At 40.9% G+C, this 25692-nt stretch overlaps 1 protein-coding gene across 10 annotated transcripts in view; it reads right to left on the bottom strand.

Moving 5' to 3' along the window:
• LOC119649162 (supervillin) overlaps positions 1–25692 on the bottom strand; it is an 838258-nt gene that overhangs the window by 293587 nt on the left and 518979 nt on the right. For 9 of the 10 annotated variants that reach the window (XM_038051179.1, XM_038051177.1, XM_038051176.1 and 6 more), the window contains 2 exons: positions 25222–25326; positions 13038–14069 (listed from right to left, as the gene is read on the bottom strand). In XM_038051179.1, coding sequence (XP_037907107.1) covers positions 13038–14069; positions 25222–25326 — 1137 coding nt within the window. The remainder of the gene's footprint in view (positions 1–13037; positions 14070–25221; positions 25327–25692) is intronic. The other variant, XM_038051182.1, reaches the window with a different exon arrangement.

Genomic DNA, 25692 nt, shown 5'->3' with positions numbered 1-25692 from the left:
CTAATAAGCGCTCTTTCCATTTTTTCATTCCGACTCAGACGAAGAGGTGAAATGTGAAATGCTGGTGACGGCGAGGAATACCAGCACACAACAGCCCTCCGCTTCCAACTAAATACTCGTAGATCATTAGCTTCTTCTTCACCAAGAAAGAAAGGACCAGACCCTTCTACAACTCGGTCGGCACATCCTGTCAACTTGCGACTTGACGTTCGTGCTATGCAACTCAGAAAAGGTGAGAAAACTTGCCTATGGAAATGGGCGTGTATCTCAAAATTTAAAAGACACACTAAGAATAAATTGGAAGCCGGAAAAAGCTATCTTCCACAGATTTACTTGGTTGAAACCTAACGAATGTTGGCCGTCCCAAAGCATAGATTTACACAGCAACTATTATAGGTAGAGGTCATATCATTTAAGCCAGAACTATACAGGTCAAACCTAAAGGTCAAAATTTGAACGAAAGTAAATTAGAAGATCTCGTCCATAATGACATAAATTTGCTTGAATACTTCACATTTCCAGTTAACGTTTCGAAAATATAATTCAGTCGCCGTTGTGTTTTTTCTTTTGCTTTGTGTTGCTTACTGGTGTGATTATAGTTTCCAGTGTTTATTTCCTTTTTGTGGTCCCACATTTGACAGTGTCAGTCTACTTCAGTCTTGTTGTTACTTAATTTGTGTCAATGAGTGTCGCCGGGCCTACATAGTTTTTGTTAACAACAAACAAAACGGCAAGTCAGCCATTTCTGTTGCCCATGCGCCGTTTATATATGGAAGCCGGTGTTGTGTATAATCGGCATTTATCAGTGGCTCCCACAATGCACCAAAATCGGTCTTGAACATGGCTCAAAAGGAGAAACGGACCCAAACGGACGGGTCATTATCCCCGCCTCCTGTGCGTGCCTTCAAGACGTCAAGGCGCACAGTTTCAGCCCGTGTTAAAAAGGTCCCCAAACGGAAGGGATGTGCAAGTAGTCACTTACGACGAAAGCATCCGTAAAAAGTTCTTCTTTGTGTTAGTTGAGTAGGTTTTTCATCCAACTGAAACCAGGAAAAGCCTGGAAATTAATTTCTCTCATTTTCGTGTCACCCTTGACACTGCAAAAAATGCGAACGATTTTGTCAGAAACGAAAAGTAGAAGGAGAAAAGCTTGAGAACCTATATTCCTCAAAACTATGTTCTTTCAACATTATATACAAAGTTTACGCAAAAACAAAGCATCTCTTGTTTATTGTGCTAACAATCTTAATGCCGATATAGTGATATTCGCAGAAATTTTCAACAACGAAGAAAAAAGTAGTAATTTCTCTATTCTTGGTTTTGATACGATTGTTAAACTAAGACCAGACCTGTTTGGGGGTGTCGCAATCGCCTTCAGACACAACATTGTGTTCCAAAGTGACCATGACATTATCATAGCCTGCACTAAAAACCTAGACACCAATATCACAATTGTTTCCATATACGCTCCTTTTTCAACCCATGTATCTACCTTTCACGCAGAAATCAACAAGCTGCTTCAATTTTTGGAGAGCAGACCAAATGTTGTTCTAGCTGGTGATGTCAATGCACGTTCCCAACCAAGAGGTGATATTATCAATTCTCCCAAGGGTCGAGCTCTTTCAGAACTCCTCTCTGGAACAGATTTCGAAATTACTAATAATAGGAAACCTACGATCTCATCAATCACACACAGATTCTTTTTTCGGTCCCGGACCTAACTATAATCAACAACCCCAGCTTAGGATGGATGTGGGATACACTAATGATCAATATCAGCCACCACAGCCAAAGGTCAGAATCCTATATAGCACGCAGCTTACTAAACAAGTCGGGAAACCGGAAGCTAGACGCTTCAGGTATGAAAGGTTTTGTGTATTTCTTTTATAAAGAGATTTGAGTGTGTATTTGTCCCATTAGCATGTAGCACGTAAAATATGCATATACTATGTGAAAATAGCCACTTTCAAGTGATATTGAAATTCATAGTCTTGAATTTGCAGAGGAGCGACAGTTTTGGCCTAGTGTAACTTCGTTAGTAATAGTGCGATTTTCATGAAATTTAGCAAGATCATGCTCTATACTATAGCCTACATTCCTGCAATTTTGTGATTCTAGGGTGAACCTAAGGGGGGTTTACTATTATGAACTTTATTTGAACAGGTATCGGTATGGAGGGTATTTCGGAGCCTAGGCACTATATAGTACCAGCCCCCTGTTTTTTTTTTCAGATTTTTCGGTTTGGTAGTTCCTGAGAATGAGTTCGTTAAAAATATGACCACTTTCAACCCCCCGCACTCCCCACCTTTTCAACAAAATTCAAAACTAAGTCCGGCTTCGAAAAGTACTAACCGAGACCTTTAATTTGATACGCCACATGACTATATTTGATGAAAAAAAAATGTACACCCCCTTTTGCATGTATGGGGACCCCCCCTTAAATTCGTCGTAAAAGGATGTAACTCACTAAAAGTGTGAGCGTTCACAGTTGCCACCTTTCTACCAAATTTGGTGTCAACCGCTATAACCGTCTCCGAGAAAAATGTGTGTGACGGACAGACAGACAGACAGTAAACCGATTTTAATAAGGTTTTGTGTTTACACAAAACCTTAAAAACAATCTAATAAACATAACAGTGCCTACAGAAATAAACAATATAACCTCATATCTACAGTCTGCACAAAGTCACCTTACATCAAAAACAACTCTAGGAAGCCAAAGGCTGATGGAACCCTTCTCTAAAACCTTTTTGCAGCGAAAAGCAACGTTGCTAAAAAGTCTTTTGTACCACATCAAAACTAAGGAGTTTTAGGTTGTTCTAAAAAGCTTCAGAGGAATAGGAACAAAAAGTCCGGGAGGGCAAACTCAATCCTCAAATTTTTCAGAATTCTGGACCTTCATTGAACGAATCCGGAGCTCCTTGCAGGAAACTCAAACAAAATCGAATGACGAATACAACGGCAAATACCTTGATCTGCTTACGGCTCAATGTCATCCCTCGTCGGGGCTACCTCCGTTAAAACCACCTACGGCTGGTGTACCCCAACCTTTTTCACATGCAGATCTGATGTATGTACTTTCCAAATACGTTTCTTCATCCGCTCCAGGCGTGGGTGGCATCACCTATGATATTCTGCGTAACTTGAATGAGCTTACTCAAGCCCAGCTGTTGGAGGCCTTTAGTTTTCTATGGATGCAGAAATCGGTGCCACCGGAGTCGAGAATCATCCGTACAGTTCTCATCCCAAAAGGAAACAAAGATCTCACGGGCGTCCGCAATTTCAGACAAATATCACTAATCAACGTTTTTGCCAAAAGACTCAATGCAATGGTTAAAGATGGGCTTTACAATTTCCTAGAAGATTTTGAATGTTTGTCAAGCCGAAGCTATGCGTATAGGAAACATAAATCCACAAGTAAGTGTCTAAATATACTTCTGCTACACATAACTTCGGAAAAACAGGAAAAAAATGGCATGTATCTGCCATTTCCTTCGACATCCAAAATGCCTACGAAAAGATTGAATTAAACCAACTTAAATATTGCCTTGTATCTCATGCTATGCCTACAGAGATTTCGTCGTGGATTCTAAACTTCCTGCGTGAACGCACGCTCAAAGTCGACAAGTGCCACACACTCATTCAGCATGGCCTACCGCAAGGCAGCTGTCTTAGTCCAGTTTTTTATTATTTACTATTGCGGGCACCTCAACGGTAATCTTTCAATTTGCTGACGTTTTCCTCATCATTGCGCCTGGTAAGACCACATAATTGACAGCCAGCAACTCCCAATTGAAGGTCAATCAATTTTCCAGCCTATGCAACAGATTAACGCCCTCCATCAACATCGACAAGCCCAGTACCATAAGATTTATCAGACATTAAAAGGAAGGACTCAGTATCAAGATAGGAGAGATCAACTGATCTCATACACCGGTCATATCAAATTCCTTGGAAGAACGATAACCAGCCCCCTCCCCCCCCACAATTAAACTTCATTTTGACGATATCTTAACAAATGCATTAGCTGCAACCAACGCTCTACGAACAATGCCCGGTATCAAAAGTAGACCCCACTCCAACAAAACCTTAATGCTCTATAGGAGCTTAATCAGGCCCAGGTTTGAACACGCTGCGTCCACTGTCAATAGCCCACGTTACATTAACAAAAAGCTGGACAGCTTTGCAGTCTCGCAGCTGCGACGTTGTGCAGGGTAAAATTTTTTTTCACCGAATATAGGTATGTCTTGATTAGCACTTTTCCGCAAAAATATTAGTTTGCAAAAGAGAGGAGTGCAGGGGTCCGGAGAAGGTCAATTATTTTAATGACCCGTTCTCAGAAACTAACCAACCGAAAAATTTAAAAAAAAAATCATGATGGTCCGTGTACATAGTATCTAGGCCTCAAAACACTCCCCGTTATGATATCTGTTCAGATAAAGTTAATTATAGTATATTATTACATTTTGAAAATGTGCTGCCAACCCCCATTTAAGTTGATTCTAGATCTAATAAATTTTGCAGCGAGATATACCTTACTGGGAAGTTTGGTGAAAATCCTACTATTATTAACAAAGTTATGGCAGGTCAAATTTGCCGTTTTCGCATCAAATTACTACTCCCCACAAGACAAAATATTATATTATATCGGGTATATTTAACATATATGTGTATATTACGAGCTATATATAAGTGGATCCATCGTGTAGCCAAATATTCTTATATGAAAACTCCACAAAACCTTTCATACCTGAAGCGTCTACTTTCCAGTTTGCCGACTTGTATAGTGCTTACCACGGATTTTATTACTTTTCTTTAACCAAAAATTAAAAATCATTAAAGAGTTAAGTTAACGTCACGTTGACAAGCCGTGAAAGTTCCAGAATTAAACGTAAACCATCGGAAAACAGTATGAAAATTATCAGTCAAAACCTTCTTATACAATGATCTGTAAAATAACGTTGATTTTGTGGGTGGTGTTCACTCGATTTCCCCACGTATTTCAACCTTGACAAAAAAAATTCACATTAGTGAAGGGCGCGACACTTCATCTGATTTGGTCCTAAATTTCATCAATAAAGAGTGGAACTCCGCCGGATGTATGATAATATGGTGTTGACAGTCCTCTTAGACACTACTAGTACCCCTGATTAAGAACTTAAAGCATTTATTTTTGTCAAAATCTTAGTTTCCCTCGATTGGTGTGGTAATAAAGCTCCCTTTGTTAGGTTTCAACCGGCATTGACCTTAGAGCGCACAACGATCACATCCATTTGGAGCGATTATTTGAACCCGTAGTTCCTTCGCACCTTAAACTTTATTGTGGCACGGTAACCTCAACCTTTTTAGGCCGGAAACACCGCCTATGTTATTATGTACATCCAAAGGATATCCGGTCTCATTTGGAGTGGTCGGAAAGCTTTTGCTTGAAGAAGATGCCGTTCGATGACCGGATTCAAAATCCTCCATTAACACTTCATATTTCGACATTATCTGTACAGAGTTTCTCCTGAACTTTTTTGATATAAGACTGTTAAATGCTGCATTTTGGTAAACGACTTTGAAGTCCTCAGGGGAGTTTGACAAAGTTACATTCTGTCGCCGATACTTTTGCTTCTTGCCCGGAGGATTCAGAAGACTTCAATAGACCATGCCCTCTTCCCGTGACTGCGATAATGATATCTGCTTGTTCTCTTATCGATTTACGGTGGCCAAATGGATCTAGATTTGTGGAGCAACACCAACAAAATCAAACTTCTCAGTCTGATGGATTATCGCACCCTTCCAAAGCAGTCGATCATTCTACCCTAGTAGTGTTGTTTTGGCTAAAGATGGCATCGAGTCTGATATTACCCGGCTCATTAACAGTGATAGATCCACTTTCGCTACTTTTTTTTTAAATATGGAAATGCAAATATCTTAGCGCGGTGTAGATGTTTGAACCGATTAAGCATTCTGCATGAGGTTCTAACTAGCTGCTTTTTTGTGAGGGGATTACCTTACTGAATTAGTTCATTTTCTCATTGATTTGTTAGTCAATCAAATCATTCCTTGGTTTCTGGGATGGCCGAACTACACCTTTCTTTGTCCAATAACTGCGTCCTCCCGATAAACGGTCTCAGGGGCGCTCTGCTGCCCCCATCAACTGAGCCTCCTGTTCTCTTAATTATGCCCCTCTAGTTCCCTTGAAGTGTACTCTTTAATATACAGCTGGAAACTCAGCATTTTTTCATGCACGCGCAGCCCACTATCTTTTTCTAAGTTTCGTGGATGTGTAGCTTCTCGAAGGTGCGTCCTTTAACTTTCAAGGAACTCGTTATTGCGCAAGAAGAGTTTGAACAACTCGTTAGCCACGATGTAGACCTTCCAACAGCTATTGGTATCTTCCACTCCATCTGGTCCCCAAACCTACATAATAACGACTGGCGTTCTTGTAGAGATTACAGACGTTCGAATGATCAGACGATTCCGGACCGGTACCCCACCCCTCTCATCCAAAACTCCTCATTATTTAGCAAATTGTCGAGTTTTCTGGACCCTGGATCTCGCCAAGTCTTACTACCAAACCGCTGTAGCTCCCGAAGATATTCTCAAAACAGCAATTTGCACAGCTTTCGCTAGAGTTTACACGAAATACTTTTGGCCCGTGCAATGCGGTCAAACTGTCCAAAGATTCATCCACTCTATACTACGAAACTTGGACTTCTATTTCGCCTTCTTGAATGATGTTTTCGTCGCTCCCTTTACCGAGTCCAAGCATATCTCGAGTGCATTTTTCAACGCTTCCTTTACTGTAAGCTAGTATTCAACGTTGAAAAATTTGAGTTCCTCCAACCGCAGGTGAAATTTCTAAGCCGGTCCATCACCCTTGACGTCGTACAACGTGACCCGGACTAGGCGCAAGCAATCGCGAACTTTTCGTTACTTAAAACAAGTAAAGACTCTATAAGGTTCTTGGAAATGGTAAACTACTACCATCGTTTCCTGTTCAAAGCCTCTCACCACCAGACCTTACTTAACGCCTTCCTGTCTGGTCCTAAACCCAAAGAATTGCGGGAAGCTGTGTGGTCTCCAGAAGCCATCGAGGCGCTTGAAACCACTAAGCATCAGATGGTATGCGCTATACTTTTGACATTTCATCGATAGGATGCACTTCTTGGTCGTGTTCTCAGTAGGCGCTGTTCTTCACTAGACGGTGAATCAAAGCTGGCAATTATTGGGTTTCTCCTCGAAGCAATCGAATCTCGCTCAATGGAGCTACAACACCTAAGATCGTGAACTATTGGCCGCATATCTGAACATCAAATGCTCACCTTTCCTCGTGGGAGTTAATTTTTCGACATTCTCTGTGGGCCAAAATGATGACGAAATTCTTCGAAGCCTGCAGTCGGACTCCAAATGCAAGTCTGTAGAGTTCTCCATCTTCGATTCACCCTTCCCTTCGAAAGGGACCTAAGGGATATATCCAGCTTTTCGTAAGGGAGTGTTTCGGTCGTTACTTGATCTTGAGCTTTCTGGTATTCGGGCAAAGTACTGAGTAGTGTTTAACAAGTATTTCTGGCCGTTCATGAACAAGGGCCAGAGAGTGCATCAGCTACTGGGCATGTTAGAAACGAGATAGGAATATTTTCTAGGTCTACAAAGCGCCTCCACACCATAAACTTTGTCATTGTAGATGCTTTATGAAACTCGCACGGGTTGATCGGTTTACGCGGTAGACTGAGGCAATACCTCGGATTCCGCGCCTTGAAGTTCCAGCCGTTATAATTACAAACTAAGGAATGCATTTGGAATTTGCTCTCTTTTCGAAGCTCGGCAAGTTCGTAGGTTGCAAACGCCTGCGGACAAATGCATAACATCTGCAGTCTAATGGGATGCTAGAACATTGCCACCGGATGATAAAAGCTGCCATTATGGTGCGCGACGATGCGTCCTGGTCGCTGGTTTTGCCGTTCGTTCTGCTTGGCCTCCGTATAGCCGTCCATGAAGAGTTTGCTGCGAACCATGCTGATCAGGTGTAGGGGAGAATCTACCTTGACAAGATTGTTGCGTCTGCTACGGGAGGCCATACCAAAATTGAAGCCGCCTTCGCCATCTTGTCAGGCCCAGCCACCGGCCTGTACCCTTAAGGAACTCAAAGCCCACACCCACGATCTGGTGAGGACAGATCCTACCCAAAAATCACTGCACCCACCATACAAGGGCCCTATAAGATCACCGAGTATGGAGCACACGGGTTCAGACTAGATGTTGGCTCGACGACGTTCTCCTTAGATAGGTTAAAGCCTTTTTTCTAGGGGGCAGACGGGACTAAAAGGAAGTGTAAACGCCGCGTCTATTTTGACGTCCACCAGTCGAACGCAGCGACCGAGTAACCCCGTCATGGGTTTTCTAGCCAAAATCGACTGGGTTTAAGCTGGGAGCGAAGTACTGTGGCAGAATGATGAACGCGCCCAGCGGACACCTCGACAGCTAAGACCGGATGCGGATTGCCCGCCGAAAGTACCGATAATCGGAAAATGGCACGCGGGAAAGCAGAACTCAGCCAAGTTAAGCAGAATCCCTTGCATTCACCAAACCGGCCGATCTGCAACCATTCAGAATTATACAAGTAGAAAAAAATTAAAAGTAATTTAATATTATTTAATTAGTAATTTAATTAGTAACTTAATTTAATTTAACTCAAAAGTTTTTCCACTTTATATTTTATCCAAAGTATTTTATCCAAGTGGGTTTTTGCGCTTGATATCCGTTGATTTAAAACAGTTTTTAAATTGCATCCGGCAGAACACATTTAAATGTTTTTGAGACCGGAACTGACAAAGGGACTTTTTCGATTTGATATTTGGAGCATGTAATTGAGTCCAAGCGAACGTTTTGCGGAGTTGAATTTTCTAATAGGGTTAACTTATACCCCACAGTCGCTAAAATTTAGATGATCTTTGAATATAACAGTAACATTGCAGAAAGGCCACACTTTCTTACGCTTATGGTGAAGCAACCACTTTGATGCTTCAGTTAATTGTCAGACGTTAAACACAAAGGACCTTTTGCATATATGGGTCAACGCTTAGTGGCATAGGGCTCAATTTACTACCGATCAAAGATTCATTTATTCATACTTATTTGTAACAGTTTCATGGTGTTAAAAACTTACTGGATTATTTTTAGGACAGTATCTTTGATAGTGGGTCAAAGAGCAGATAACTGGAAGAGCGTATCTTTGTGGTTTCACTGAATTCGCAAGGCATATTGACCAATGGTAGTAGGCGAAAACTCAATACCACCCCGGAGAAACTGACTTCATTGTGAAATGCTGTATTTGACAAAGCATATGGTAGTATTGATATTTCCTTGGTATAGTTTAATCCTCACGTATCCCAGAAAGGAGTTCACATCCAAGCTTGCAAGGAGCTAATTGGAACCTGGAGAGCCCTTCCAGTGTATACGCTCCGATTATTTGCAGCGGAAAATGTTCCTTATGGGCTCAACGTATGGAGATGCGCTTTAAAACTCGGATACCACACCCCTTAATTACAGCAAAGATGTTAGATGCACCTAGCATTCTGCTGCACTGAGCATACTAGTAGTCCGATATCCGTGCGGCATTTACTGCGGAGCGCCAAAAATCAAAGAACCAACGAACCAACAACATCGAATCGCACTGGTCAAACGAGAACAATAAAGATACTAGACTACAACTTCGAGACCGTTCTTTCTTCTATCTAGGGTCGAAAATCACAACCGAGAAATTCGCACGTGGTTGTTGGTTGCCTATAAGCCTACTTCAGCTTACAAGAACTGTTTCGCTCGAAACGTCTCGCCATAGGATCAAAGTTCTTACTGTACAAGACAATGACCCTTCTTCGGACACCTGGGTTCTTAGCTGGCTGTGTTCGAGAGAAAAATCTTTCGAAGAATTTTTGGCTCCCTACATGAGGATGGACGATTCCGCAGGTTCTATAACGATGAAATCTATGAGCAATACCATGACCGTCAGGTTGTGGATAAAATCCAGCTCAACAGACTGCGGGGGGTTGGTCACCTAATCCGTATGGGTGAGGATGATCCTGCCCAGAAAGTCTATAATAGTGGAAGAAGTAGATGTGGCAAACCCTGCTTAGATGAAACGATGGCTTAGATCAGGACGCCAGACAGCTTTTAGGAATATCGAAATGTTGGACCTCGGCGCAAAACCGGGATATTTGTAGTTCCTTAATGAGGTAGGCCTAGACCGGATACGGGTTGTTGCGCCGTTAATGATAATGATTCACTGCGGAGCTCTAATTATTGTCACCAAACCAATACTTGTCCGAAAAAAATCGTAGGTTTATGCTTAACCGGCAGGTACATACGTTGAATTTCATAACCTTCCCTCACGTTTCTGAATTGGTGAGCCATAAAACTCGAGTATATACAGAAAAGTTTTGTCTTCTTTCGAGCTGATGCTCAAGCTCATGGCGGAATTCAGTTTTTCTCGGCTCAGCTTGAAATGGTTTTTTGTCGGGTTTCTATCGTTTGAGAGTTTCAAGAGTTGATAAATCTTAAGCCAGCCATAGGCACACATGCAGGCCTATCATTTCACAGACAGCATGTGACCGAAGCATGTATGGCTTTCGGCCGGCCTGTCAATTCCAATTGTACAGCCGGTCGGCGCTCAGAGGTGACGAGGAGGCAGACAGGATTGCAATCCTGTCGCCGAATTAGCATCGCTATGGAAAACCTCTAAGCAATGACACCGGGACACGCTGTATTCACATCGACTTGCTGGTCGTGATGCGAATGGTCCAAGACCTTGGGCGATCAGACCCGAGTCTTTACGGTCACGAGGCCTCACAAGAGGTTATTTGGTATCATGAGAGCCGGAATAACCCTTCGAGTTCACATATCTCAGGAGAATTTCTGGGGCATGTGTTCTAAGCCCGGTTATTTGCGGTTGGGCCCCTTGTGGAAGTTTCATGGAGATTGTGGTTATGTCTACATAGTTCCTTTTGGACTTAAATGTGGAGTTGCGCGATACGTTTCGGGTGCCGAACTTTCTGATTCGGTGGGGACTTCAGGTATATCTTCCATTCACCAGTATTTATGCTGAGCTTACACTCAGTATGCACTAGTACACTCTGCTAACCACAGCGGGGCGCTGATTGTGGTCCCTAAATCAATCCGTGCCGTAAAGATTGCGCCAGCTGGCTAACCTAAAGGAGTTCAGACAGGAATGGAATGAAGTGCCCGGCCGACATTTCTTTTACCATGTGGACTTTCTGTCTGATGATTTTCACGGCTAGGATTCAACTGATGGTACTGAATGGAGTTTTCAGTTCCAGAGACGCCCAGATGGATAACTGGTAAGCCTGCCGAAGTGTGTATGGCTGGCTTCAAATGGCCTGAAATAGATCAATATCCTGCGCATTACTACCATGGATTTATGAGAAGCGAAAAACGATAAAAATGACCAGCAAACACTGGAATATTGGAAAACGCATCTAGCGCTATCTAATCTTACTTAAAGATGGCACAGTGATTTTCTTCCTGAACAAAAACTGAAAATTTTACTGAGGATTTCTGAGTATCCTGGTGGGAGACAATGCAATAGAAAGGCATTTGTTTAGAACAGAAGTTTGTAGACGATGTTTTTGCGTATCCGGTAAGGGATCTGTGGCCGCACTGAGGAGCCCACATAACGCCATGACATGTCGTTTTGATATCACAAACTCCTAACACCAGAGAGGTGAAGGCAGAGAGAGAGAGAGAGAGCTGAGCGTCCAGAGTATTCCCTCCATCAGTGCCTTGCGTTGTGGCCCGTATCTATTTTGATATATTTCCAAGGGGTGACCTTTAACACTAAGGGACTCTCCTGCAAATTGGTATCGGTTAAATGAGCACCTTTTCTTGCAATTTAAATTGTAGTTCGAAAAATCTTGCTCAATAACAATATTCTCTACCTAAATGCTTCAGTTTGGCAGAATTTCGTTTCTGTTAGGGTCTTCTTCTGCATATTGTTCGTCGGCTAGCGAATTTTCGTCTCAAAAACGCTCTCAAAATAATCATTTTGCATTGACTCAAACTTACCTTTTCTCCGCTATAAACTCAACTTATCCTGACAACAAAAGGTGATTATATGATTTCCAAAAATCCAAAGGACAAAACTTATTAAAAAATGCATACAAAAATCGACTAAAAGCTTAACAATACGAAAGCCAGTTATTACTAGGTGCAACAATGGCAAGTGCAAGATTAGTAAAAGACAGAGGTCATGCGGGTGTTAAATTTGTACAGTGCAAGCAGTCAAATGCAATAACGAAGTGATTAGGTGAGGGACATGCAACAATTATGCAAAAAGATACAACGAGTGGTTAATTGCAATTATCAACAGCTCAATGTATTTACAATAAACACAAAAAAATTGTGAGTTTGGCATATGTACATGTGTATCTTTACATCAATCTAGATTGCAGCAAGAATACCAGGAGATGTGTTCAGCGTGTTTTTATTAAAAATATTTAACTTGGTCTATATAAAGTAATTACATTTTTAATTTGTTTATAAAGCATCACGCTAACTAGACAAGTGTTGCAATGAGAGAAATGTACCTGAATCAATTGTGCTTTTAAAGGACATTTCTCCCATCGTGAGCCTACAGCGTTGCAAAGGATAAAAACATCTAGAAAATACGACGAACGACTTAAATAAAATAATAAAAACAAATAAATCTACAAAAAGCGTAAGCGTATCTACATAAATTGAGTTGATGTCTCTTTTTTATACAATATTTATTTTTTGTTTAATTTATTTACTTAGAATTCAGGATGAGTTTGATTCGAATGAAAAAAGGACTTTCTATTTTGAAAATGGACGCGATATGCCCAGAATGTATTTTGTATTTAAAAATGTTCTAATTACAACTAATGCGGATATGGAATGAAGAGAAAACATAAGAAGGAAAAAATAATGATGTGCTTCCGATTTTTTTATTATCAAGAACCCAAAACAGCAAATGTAATGATACTAAAACTAAACAATCTTTTATTATACCGCACCTAAGAAAATCTGTTCAAATTCCTTAGCAGCCGTTAGTAAATCTTCTTTGGTCACGTGCAGATCTTCATAGCGACTTATCATGTCCTTCGGACTCAACAAGGTAACTGGCGTCCCGTTGGTGATTGTCTTTGAGCGATTTCGTAGGGACAACCGCCTGGTCGACTTTTCGGGAGTGTTGTTTACAACTGTTGTAGTCACAGCACGACTTCGGCGAACTCCAAAGCTGCGCCGCTTTGTTGAAGCTGACTCTGCTACGGTCTCGCCATTTTCAATGGGGTCGGCCATGAGGATGTCTATCCCAGGTGCTTCCGATTCTTTTGACGTCGATCGTTTCAGCACTTCTAAGACGACTCCATTCCCGTTTCTGCATACTTGGTTCACTTGGCTCAAATTGCTTTCACTGTTTCCATGCTTGGATACATCATTTTCCTTGGCTACCCCAAAATATTTCGCGATTTTATCGTCTATGCTTGGTGAAATTTTGAGGCTGCTTAGGTCCTTAGAACCGCTCCTTTGGCATTTTCGTCTGTTTTCGGAGTGATTTGAATCGTAGTTCTCCTTGCCTGAGTCGAAGTTCAAGTCAGTTATGAGCGTGGCGGATTTGGAAGTTAGCACCTTCTGGGGTGGCGAGTCGTCACTTATGTTACTGCTATTGTTATTCAGGAAAGGTGATTTAATTTTTCCTATTTTCCTTGGGAAATCCTCCTCAGTTTTTTCATTTGAACTGCAAAGGGTGGTGTTGTTGTTGGCATCGAAGAAGGACGGTAAGGCGAGCTTCCCAATAGTTCGGAGTTTAAGCCGCTTTGGTGCCGACGATTTCGGAGTTGTATCTATTGCATCTGATAATGGCTGCTGGTCCTGATTTTTATCGGTGCTTTCGTTAGCAAGTGACTGAGCTTTACGGATGCTATGGACGCTGCTAGTCGTATGCGACCGACGGATGGGGGTGACTTTGTTACTTTCATTCATTGAGGTCGGCCGTTCACCTGAGAATATCTTCAAGCGCTCGGAAAGTGGTAAAGTTGATGGCTCTGTAATGTTGCATTTTGATTTTGGGGGTTTATTTTCAAGGATTATAGTTTTGGGAACAACACATTCATTTCAATTTAAACTTACATAAAATGGATCTAAGGAATTTGGTACTTTTCTTGTAATTTGCATGGGTTTTTGTTACTTCATTTTATAATATTAAGTAAAAATGTTTTGCCAATTCTTTTGATTGCCAAACTGGTTTCAATTTGCTTTTCAGTTATAATTTAAAGTTATAAATAAATTAAACAAAATCTTGGCACTAGGTCATCCGATTAGAATTTGATTTAATTGGGAAACATAAGTAGGGCCGGTCACCTCAGTACTAATAATTGAAGAGCATTCCTTTATTAACTTTGTAAGATAGAATATAGGGGGAAAGTGCTCAGTGGAAAGAGTATTTAGTGAAGAAACAGTTGTGAGTGCTTAGGTTCAATAAACTGAACTAAACATAATTTAAACCACAATTTAAACAACCTTATATGCTCAGCGTAATATTAAATTGAATACAGGATGTCGTTGTCATACTACTAAGAGTAACTGCATTGTTCAGTAAATATGCTCAAAGGACTCTGGGCTTTTGGGTGGAGGTATTTAGAACATCTGCCTCCTTATCTGGTAAAATATTTATATCATATATCGATAAAGTCGTGATAGGTTTCGTAACAGATACCAATGCAGGGCATTTAGTGTCCCTATATTAGCACATACCGTGGACGTCCAGAAAAAAGTACAACGAGCTCTCACGATCTGATTTTAAGGTTTTGTGTAAAACAAAACCTTATTAAAGTCGGTTTACTGTCTGTCTGTCTGTCTATTATACGTATTTTTCTCGGAAACGGTTATAATAATTGACACCGAATTTGCTGAAAAGGTGGGAGCTGTCAACGTTCACGCATACAGCGAGCTACATCATTCTACGTCGATTTTAAGGAGGGGGTGGTCCCTATATATACCAAAGGGGGGTATCAGTTTTTTTCACCAAATATAGTCATGTGGGATATCAAATAAAAGGTCTCGATTAGTACTTTCCAAAGCCATTTGTTGGAAAAGTTGAGAGTGTGGGGGGTGGAAAATGATCGCACCCATTCTCAAAAGTTACCCAACCGAAACACCTTTAAAAAAAATAAGAAGCTGTGACCATATGGTGCCTAGGCTCCGAAACACCCTCCATACCGATATCTGTTTGAAAAAGTTAATAATAGCATACTACTATGACGATGATCCCACCCGGAAAGTCTATAAGGGCAATATCTATGGTAGAAAAAGAAGACGAGGCAGACCCTGCCTAAGATGGAGCAATGGCGTAGGCCAGGACGCCAGACAGCTTTTAGGGATATCGAATTGGTGGACCTCGGTGCAAAACCGGGATGTCTGGAGTTCCTTATTAAGGCAGGCCTAGACCGAATACCGGTTGTTGCTCCGTTGATGATGATGATGATGACTATAATTTTCAGTAATTGACTGTAGAACCCCCCTTAAGTTCATCCTAAAATCACCAAATTTTGCAATAATATAAGCTAGCATAGAGCATGATCCTACTAAGCTTGGGGGAAACCGCATTATTACTAATAAAATTATAATAGTTGCTGTTTTTGTGTAAATTCAAGATTGTGAATATCAGTATCACGCGAAAGCTGATATTCTCACACAATATATGCATATATTACGTGCTAGGTACTAATATGACAAATGTCCATTCAAAAGATTTTATAGAAGAAATACAGAAAACCTCTCATACCTTGTTTCAACATGTTGGTAACATTGTCGCATAGCCTGATTCCTCCCCTTCAAAACAGGACCAGTTTCAAGTTGGTATATAAAAACTCTCGGTCGCTACCCTTTTGTGCTTACGGTCATGGAGTTATGAATCGTACAAGTGTGTACAAGTGGTGTCGCGAGTTTAAAAATGGCATGACAATCAGAGCAGATTGACGTTGAATGAGCTTTGGACACGGACTTTGGAAACCGTCTGCAAGATAGGTCCCAAAAAAACTAACAAATAAAGGGCGATCTCTAAAGAGTTTGTGGAGCTCTGCTAAAATATCACAACCACTATTGCAGCCAAGTCATGGAATGCATACTTTGAGATCAAGGTATAATTATGTTTGAATATCTAACTCAGGAGAAGACCATTAATGCAGCAATATACTAAACTACTAAAAATGAAAAAGGGGATTTAGAACAGCAGGAAGGTCATACTGACAAAGGGAGTCTTGCAGTGGTAAGACAATGCCAACGTCACCCAGCATCTCATGGATTCGTTTGGGTGGGACGTTTTGAACTACCCCCCCTATTCTCCTGACCTGGCGCTGTTTTTGAAGCCTACACTCACTTTCTCGACATACCTCGTACCATTAACTTGCGGATTTTTCGCCCTTATATTACCAGGTTGCGAATAGGTATCGGATCCATTTCTGTCTTGAAGACTATAAGCTGTCCATCTGTGAGAATAAAGTCATCCTATAGAACAGGGTTTACCACATTCCGATGGAAAAGGGCACACAATAACGCATAATGAAGCATTCTTTCCATTCTAATTGGCTATGTGCGGCTTCCAGCACGATATACGTATATTCTTCGCTAAGAGAATATGAGGATTGTTGATTGTTTCTCCTTTCGATATGTAGATATTGCGATAGTTTACAAGATAAAAACAGATACAGATACAGATGGCTCAGCATAAACTGCATGACAAAACAGAATAAATGGCTATTTTAAATAAAATTTAAATACGTTCAAAGCCTTCCCTGCTTGTCGTAAGAGGCGACAAAAAGGGATAGAAATTTGTGAGCTACCAACTTGCAAAGTTTGAAACTCTACCGCTACTGAAACATCAAAAACCCCTCGGATAGGGACTGAACTCATGGCAACGACCTTTGGCTATCGAAACCGGACTATGATTGGTTTCTGGAATGTGGGCACGCTCCTCAACAACGGAAGCGAGGGTCCTTAAAATGCTCACTTTCTCTAAATCAAGCGAGAATTTCGGCGATATAAACTAGACATTTTGGTCCTAAGCGAAATAAGTGGTAAGATCAATGAGCATTGGGTCGCCATAAAAAATGTTCTTTTTTCAGGTGCTACACAGGTCGTCGCTCACGTCCCGAGGGGACGTTATAAGTTCTGGCTGACTGCGGAGTCACGGGAGCAGATCGATGAATGGAAGGCGTTGAAGGCTCTACTGACCGCTGCGAGTGAAAGAGCTTGCATGTGGTCGCAAATCTTTCGATGGTCCTGTGTCGACTTCTCATTCACCATGATGAACAACTGAAGAGGTAAAAGCAACACTTCAGGTGAAAACAACACTTCAGGTGGGAACACCACTTCATCCGGTGAGACTCCTCGACTTGTAGATGAAATGACTAGTCACCGCAACATGCGAATCTGAACTGATCCTCCAAACAGGAGAGGAATCATTTCGGTCATTAATGCACTCAGACGGAATAAACCAGCGTTGTTTATCGCTGCACCTGCAGATCTGCTACCCCGTTGGTACGGAAATTTTGGGAATACGAGACCTCTCCAAGAGAGTGAAAGAAGGGGATGATCGTTAAGATTCTAAAAAAACTCCCGTTTCGCGTGTGACGATTCGAGGGGTATCTGCGTACTCCTTATCATCGTAGAGATAATAGCTAAAATAATCCTGGAATGCATCAAAGAACATATCGAGGGCTTGATCGGCAGAGAGCAGCCTGGGTTTCGCTCAGATCCTCCTTCATTGACCGCATTAACACCCCAGGGATCATTTTGGAACAGTACGCGGAATTTAGATCTTCGTTGCACCTGCTCTTCATCGATTTCGAGAAAGCTTTCGATAGCGTGAATAGGGAGTGCATCTGATGTGCTCTACATAGGGGGAATTCCGGAGAAACATCAGAGCGATGGTCAAAATATTAATGTTGGACTGAAGATAAACACCAACAAAACCAAGGTTCTCAGTCTGACGGGTCATTGAACTCTCCCTATCTGCATGAATGGGTAGAGCATCGAAAGCCTCGATCAATTTGTATATCTAGGAAGCATGGTTCCTGCCAACAATGGCACCGAACTAGATGTTGCCCGGCGCATTAGCAGTGCTAGATCCGACTACTGTATCTCCAGAAATCTGGAAGGGTCAAGTTGAGATTGTTCTTTGCTAGTGTTCTTTCTGTGTTGCTATATGGGAGTAGCACATGGAAAGTAAACTCTACTGTTTCTCAAAAGCTCCAAACTTTCATCAATACCTGCCTGAGTCCGTATCATCGGAGTACCCTGGCTTGACGGTATCTCAGAACATATAGAAGTGGGAGCGTCCGGTGAGTCGTGGGGAAGGGGAGGAGCTGGAGCACATTCTAAGTTACCGAGCAATGGTGCAAAGGTGTGCTTGACGCGCTACACGCCACCAAGCGATGAAAGCAACCATATATAGAAACCGATAAAACACCCATTTTACGTTCCGAGCTGCACACGGTCGAGCTGTTCACTTTTCATCTTTATATTTCAGTATTTTGGCTGCAAATCAGAGCCCCGAACTAGGTAGCATAATACGAGTAGCTTATAAGCGCGTATCGATGAAGATTTCGGTGTAGCTACCGCATCCAGAGGATCTGAACGGTTCTTAATCGCTAATTTCCCCGAAGTTAAGTATACTTTCGTGCTTATGATTAATAATATTTGGTAGCCTCCTCCCCCTCTCCACCCCAACATTTCGGTTCAGTACATATTAATTATAGAATATAGGACACCATAATATATTGGTCCTTGCAAATTGTTACATTGAGGTAAAGAAAAAGAATACAGTTTGAGACACGTAAAATGTAAAATTTAGTACTTCGCTTTGAGTGTAATTTTTCTCGGTTTTCGGTAAGTTAACTTTAGTTTCTTCAACTTTTAAAATAAAATATTTCTGGGACATTTTCCTCGCTACAAAATGAACACTCACAACCTGATTTTCACTAAATGACGATTTTCAATACATGCAAATTGTGCATTCTTTACTGTTGCCTAAAAGTGACTGCAATCAAAGTTCTTCAAATTATCTAACATTTTCATCTCGCCTGAGAGTGCTTCGGCCTTTTGTCTAATTTAAAACCAATCGAAAATTGGATAACGATAGATTGACAAGAAAAATTCATGTTTTACTATAGTAGTATATAATATGGTAGTTTTGCGTCAAACTTTCTGGTACCGTGCCTTGTATAATGACATACATCGGTGTAAAATAATGATTTTAATAAGGTTTATACAAAACCTTAAAAATAACATCCAAAGTCCAACGCCCTATACACTGCTTTATGAAGTGGAGTTACACAGCTGGCGTTCTTGGTAATCGACGTATCAACGACCGCTTCAAATCCAAAATTTACCGCAGTGTCCTCACCCATGTGACTATGTATGATTATGAGTGTTAGCCAACTATAAAAGACAATGAACGTCACCTCTCGGTAATGGAGGCGAAGATGTTGCGTTGGACCAGTGGCATACCACGTCATGATCACATCCAAAATGAGATCAATATAGAGTTTTTGCACCGATCGTGAAAAAAATTGCCACTAAACGCCTCGGATGGAATGAACATGCAATTCACTTGCCATGATTGCTTTGAACATCGAAGTCGATGGTAAACGACCCAAAGGTCGACCGAAACAATAATGGCTTAATACGCTGGATGGTGATTTGAGAGCATCGCGATTTCATCCAGATCAGGCCTTTGACCGAGCAAAATAGCGCAACAAAGGCTGAAGAAAAAGAAGGAGAGGAGGGGTCCAAATTACTTCATACACAATTTTGTTCATTAGTTTCATCATTTATTATATTACTGAACTCGTTACCTATAGAGCCCCAATAAGGAGTAAAGGGTTTAAATCTCAAAACCACCCGGCTCACTTGCTTCATGCTGGACTGATAATAGAACGGCAAACCCGGCAAAGACAACGGAATAACAATTTGCGAATTTTCTCATGGAAAGTGAGCTCCTTGTTGAAAGATAGAGCCAAGCAGCTATCCGATACCCTGTCCCAATATAGGGTTGATGTAACAGTGTTGCAGGAGATGCGTTGAACAGGAACCGCTTTCCTGGAGAAGAGTCACTACACCATATATTATAGTGGCCCTCCAGTAAACCAAGTGCTCGGAGTAGATCTCTTAATAATAATAACAATAATCGTTGGCGCAACAATCCATATTTGATTAGGGCCTTGAAATGTGTTAGAGCACTTCATTCAAGACCGTAACGCTACACTACAGTACACTGTAGGAGGCAATGTGGTCAGCATTGCGCTCGCCCGAGATTATTACCCTGATTTGATTCAGGTACTCATTCACAGCTGAGTCGACTGGCATCCGATATCCAATCACGATAACAAATCACTTTGCCAACAGTGAGATCTGAACCGCCACCTTCCGCTACGACAGTCCAGCGCTCCAACCACTTGAGCCATTCGGACACTTTGCTTGCATATTTCCTAGTCAGCCAAAAAACGAAGCCTGCTGCTGCGCTTGCAAGGCAAATTTAGAAATATCAACCTCGTTAACGTTCACGCGCCTACAGAGGAGACTGCAGGGTCGGAGAAGGATAATTTCTACAAGGCAGTAGAACGAACGCTCGAGGCCTGTCCCAGATATGATATCAAAATCATACTTGAGGATTTGAACAGCCAAGTAGGGACGGAGCCCGTATTCAGGTGATACGTTGGCTCCCATAGCTTACATCAAAATACAAATGATAACGGACTGCGGATTTTTCGACTAGCAGTATCACACGAAATGGATGTTGGTAGTACCTGGTTTACGCGGAAAGCGGTTCACAAACATACGTGGGCTTCTCCAGACGGGACCACTTTCAACCAAATTGACCACGTGCTGATTGAACGCCGCCACCCCTCAGCCTTGATGAATGTCAGAACATATAGGGGGGCCAATATAGACTCGGATCATTATCTCGTTGGCATGGTGCTCCGAGCTCGAATAACAACACCACCCAAAATCTCCTCTGACAATCAGGTGAGTGTTAACACTGAAGCCATCCACAACACACGCTTCCGCAACACCTATAAGGAGGAAATGGATGCCGCAATAGCCGCAGTCAACAGAGATCCTGGTGAGGAAGCATCAATAAATGATCTTCACAATCACCTGAAGAACGTTATTATAAATACGACCACAAACATACTTGGCCCCAGTCGCAAAAAGAGTCGAAACAGTCGGTTCGACGATGAATGTAAGTTAGCAACGGAACGGAAGAATATCGCATACCGAGTAATATATGCATTCTGAAAGAACGCGCGGAGATATATCACGAATTCCGGCGAGCGGAGAAGCGACTTCACAGACAGAAGAAGGAAGACTGGGAGAACCAACGGGTCTGTGAACTCGAAAAGTACAGGGTGCAACCGCACCAGGGGCACAAGGTTTACCAACAAGTCAGCAGGAAGAAGCCTTACACACCACGATGTTCATCCTGCCGAGACAAAGAGGGAAATCTGATTTCCGACAGAATGGGCATATTGGAGTGATGGGTTGGCGAACTAATGAACAACCAGAACATCGGCGAGTTAGAGGTCCCGCCAACTAAAGACGACGGACAAATACTGCCACTACCAAGTAAAGAAGAAACAGTCCGTACAATTCATCGGCTTAAAAATCGCCAGGAACCAATGGAATTACAGCCGAATTGGTTAAATATGGAGGCGACCAATTACACCAAGTGGTTCACCAACTTGTACTCAAAGTTTGGGACAGCGAATCAATGCCTGACGATTGGCAAAGAGGCATTATCTGTCTCATACATAAAAAGGGGGATATCACTCAGTGCAGCAATTATAGAGGTATCACGTTGATGAGTACCATCTATAAGATATTCTCCTCTATCCTGCTAGGCCGGATAGCCCCAGACGCCCAGAACATCAGTGGCCCATACCAAAGAGGCTTCACTCCAGGCAAATCAGCAACAGATCAGATTTTCTCTCTGCGGCAAGCGATGGAAAAATTGTTGGAATATGGACAATAGTTGCACCATTTTTCATCGACTTTAAGGCCACTTATGATAGCATAGCCAACGTAAAACTGTACACGGCCATGAGAGAATTCGGTATCCCGATGAAATTGGTAAGACTGACTAGGCTGACCTCTCAAGACCATTCGACATCAGCAACGGTCTACGGCAAGGGGATGCCCTATCATGCGTCATTTTTAACTTGGTCCTCGAGAAAGTGATCCGTGATGCTGAAGTAAATGCAAGGGGTACGATCTTTTTTAAGTCCACCCAACTACTGGCCTATGTTGACGATATCGACATCATGGGAAGAACTACCCGAGACGTACAAACTGCCTTCATCCAGATCGAGCAGGCAGCGGTTGGCGCGTGATCTTGGGCTGCACATCAATGAAGGCAAGACAAAGTATATGGTAGCAACGTCAGCACCAAAAACGAACCAATCAACAACATCAAACCGCACTGATCAAACGAGAAGAATAAAGATAGAAGACTACAACTTTGAGACCCTGATGATTTCTCCTATGTAGGGTCGAAAATCACAAACGAACGATGATGAAATCCGTGCATGGTTGTAGATTGTCAACAGAGCCTATTTAAGCTTACAAAAACTGTTTCGCTCGAAACGTCTCAACATAGGGTCAAAGCTCTTACTGTACAAGACTATGATATTGCCAGTCCTTATGTATTCCTCGGAGACTTGGGTTCTTAGGAAGAAAAATTGCGAACTCTTGGCCGCGTTCGAGAGAAGAATCCTCCGAAGAATTTTTGGCTCCCTACATAAGGATAGACGATTCCGCTGCATCTAAGATAAATTTATGAGCGATACCATGACCGTCTTGTTGTGAATAAAATCCGGCTCAATAGGTTACGGTGGGTGGGTCACTTAATCCGTATGGATAAGGATGATCCAGCTGGAAAGTCTATAAGGGGAATGTCTATGGTAGGAAAAGAAGACGAAGCAGACCCTGCCTGAGATAGAGCTATGGCGTAGGTCAGGACACGAGACAGCTTTTAGGAATATCGAATTGGTGGACCTCGGCGCAAAAGCGGGATGTCTGGAATTCCTTATTAAGGCAGGTCTAGACCTGATACCGGTTGTTGTGTCGTTGATGATGTTGAAGCAAAGGTATAAGCAGAATGGAAGATGATTTCTGAGAAAACCATTCAAAACTCGGCTTAAAATCTCTCTAATAATAGTGTTTCATAAGATCCAGTTAGCAGAATGGCATTAGGCTTGTCTGAACATTGGTGAAAGGGCATAACATCGTGATAAGTTCTAAGAAATTGGAGGACGCAAACCAAATCCATTGAAGACATTGAAACTGAGATTGGAAATGGATAGCAGCGCCGCGAGGTAGAGGTTAAAGAGGGTAACATCTGCCAAAAGATATTACTTCATTTAAAGACAAGGCGGTAAAAGAATGGTTGAATTACAAGCTAGAGAAATGGTTTCGGTTTAAATATTTTGTACTAGCATTGGACGACTAGTTTTTCACATTAACGTCTTATCCTTGAGACGATGAATCAAAATGGCAAGGTAAATACAATAGCAATTTTGAGAAGATTCAATTACTTTGTTTGTTAGTTCGTTTCTTCTTATTGAATGCAGTCACTTTTTCACCTAATCGAGATATCATATACAGTAGTTCGCTTCTTTTCACAGGCAAAGCTTTGAAGTTTTCTAGTATTCAGAAAGATATATACAATTATTCGGAAAATCATTAAAATACAGCAATTTTTGAGACGTTTTTATATATTCTCAACAAGAGAGATCCTAGAAATGCATTTTGGTTTCACAAAAAAGGAGAATTACATACTGATAAAGGATACAGAAAGGCATATAGTTTGATGCTGGGGCTACAAACTAGTCACTACTTATGTATAATTATTGAGTTAAATTTAGATAATACGAAAAATCTAGAATGGAAAATGATCAATATTTTCTTTCCAAACAATAATTCTACGATCTATGATTATCTACTTAACACTATACAAAATGAAGCTAATTATTTTTCCTCTCGTTATTTATGAGTGATAAAACTTACATTCTTACTTGGTCCATTTTCAAAGTAGCTTAAAACAATTTACTTAAAATATTTCAGTTGTAATATAATCTAGGTTTTCAGGAACATATACATATATAATTACTTGACAGTTACTTAGCACTATCTAAACCAACGAAACTTTTCATAAAAGCTATCAGCAATACCAGAACAAAGTTAACGGACGATCAGTTGGTTTAAGCGAAGGAAAACAAAAGAAAAATCATTGTTGTATTATTGTTATGCTAAAAATATGAAAGTTAACAGGAGGGACATTAAAAAATTAAGGAAAATCGATTGCGTGCTTCGAAGCTTTAACAAGAGCCATCGCAAATTTTATTTATTTAAAACAAGGTAGAAGCGCTTTATGGAAGTGATTCTAAAAGAAAAGTGCATGGAATCGCCATGATTGCAAAAGCTAGAGGCTTTAATTTCTTGAAATTCATCTATAGAGTAACTAAGAATATTTAACAGTATTTGACATAAAAACGTCTATGGAGCTTCGACTATGGTATATCCTGATAATAAAAGAAAATACTTGCTAAGAACCTTAATCACTAACAACGAAATAACACATTGAGGGTCAAAAGGAATCATGTTAATGAAAAAGGAAATTAAAACATAAAAATCACAATACATTTTGAAAGCCTATTCGTTGTAAGATTCCAGGACAATATCAACTATAACAACACTTCAAACAGCAACATCAACATCAATCAATTCATTGTCAAACCAAAATGCATAAATGAAATTAATAAAGTTAGTTGCAAAATTAAATCAAATATTTTCTTTGTAATTACGACTAAAAATCTTTCAATAAAGACAACATCACAAAAAAGTCGTTGTAAAAATAGCAAAACAAAAAAACCATTTCAAAGGAATTAGGAGAAAAAATATCAAATAAAAATACAGAATAGATAAAAACACTTCAAAAATTGTTTGCTATGCAATAAAAAAGGAAAACCACATGCGTTAAAAACAGATTTGAACAGTATATATCGTATATATTCCATATTATATATTATTCAGGAAATATTATGAAAGACATTCAATCAAAGGTAGAATGATTTCATCTTTTATATAATTTAGAATGCAGAAATCGCCATTGTATCTAAAGTGTATTGTGATACTTACCAAATTCACTGTCCGAATCTTCTGAGCCAGTCTTAGGTGCAGCAGGGCCAGGCTTGATTGGGGTCACTTCACTGGCAGCTGATGTTGGTGAAAAGCATGCTGGTACTGAAATTAAGAATAGTTTAGAATTGAACTCATTCAAATAAAGAATAATTTTGCAAGTTAGTTATATTTTGGGAATTGTATCTTTAAATATGCGTAGCTTCTACTTAGCTAATGCCAGGAAACTGGCAATTGCCTAACGAACAAATTTGTATTTGGAAACCTAAACAAATGCAACAAACAGTTAAAAAAAATTGGCACACATAATAGATATCAGGCAGTAGGATTAACTTCGAAAAATATTGAATTTTTTCTTCCATAACGACGTCAATGGAAGCTCAGAAGGCTATTCGGAATTTCCTGTTGACATTTTCTTGCCAATAACTTACCTAACAATGAAATCGGTTAACGAATAAACTTTAAACTCGA

This window comes from Hermetia illucens, chromosome 2 (assembly GCF_905115235.1).
Source record: "Hermetia illucens chromosome 2, iHerIll2.2.curated.20191125, whole genome shotgun sequence".
In the NCBI taxonomy this organism is placed as follows: domain Eukaryota; kingdom Metazoa; phylum Arthropoda; class Insecta; order Diptera; family Stratiomyidae; genus Hermetia; species Hermetia illucens.
The sequence above is the reverse complement of the archived record's forward strand: the minus strand, read 5'-3'. Positions and strand labels throughout refer to the sequence as shown.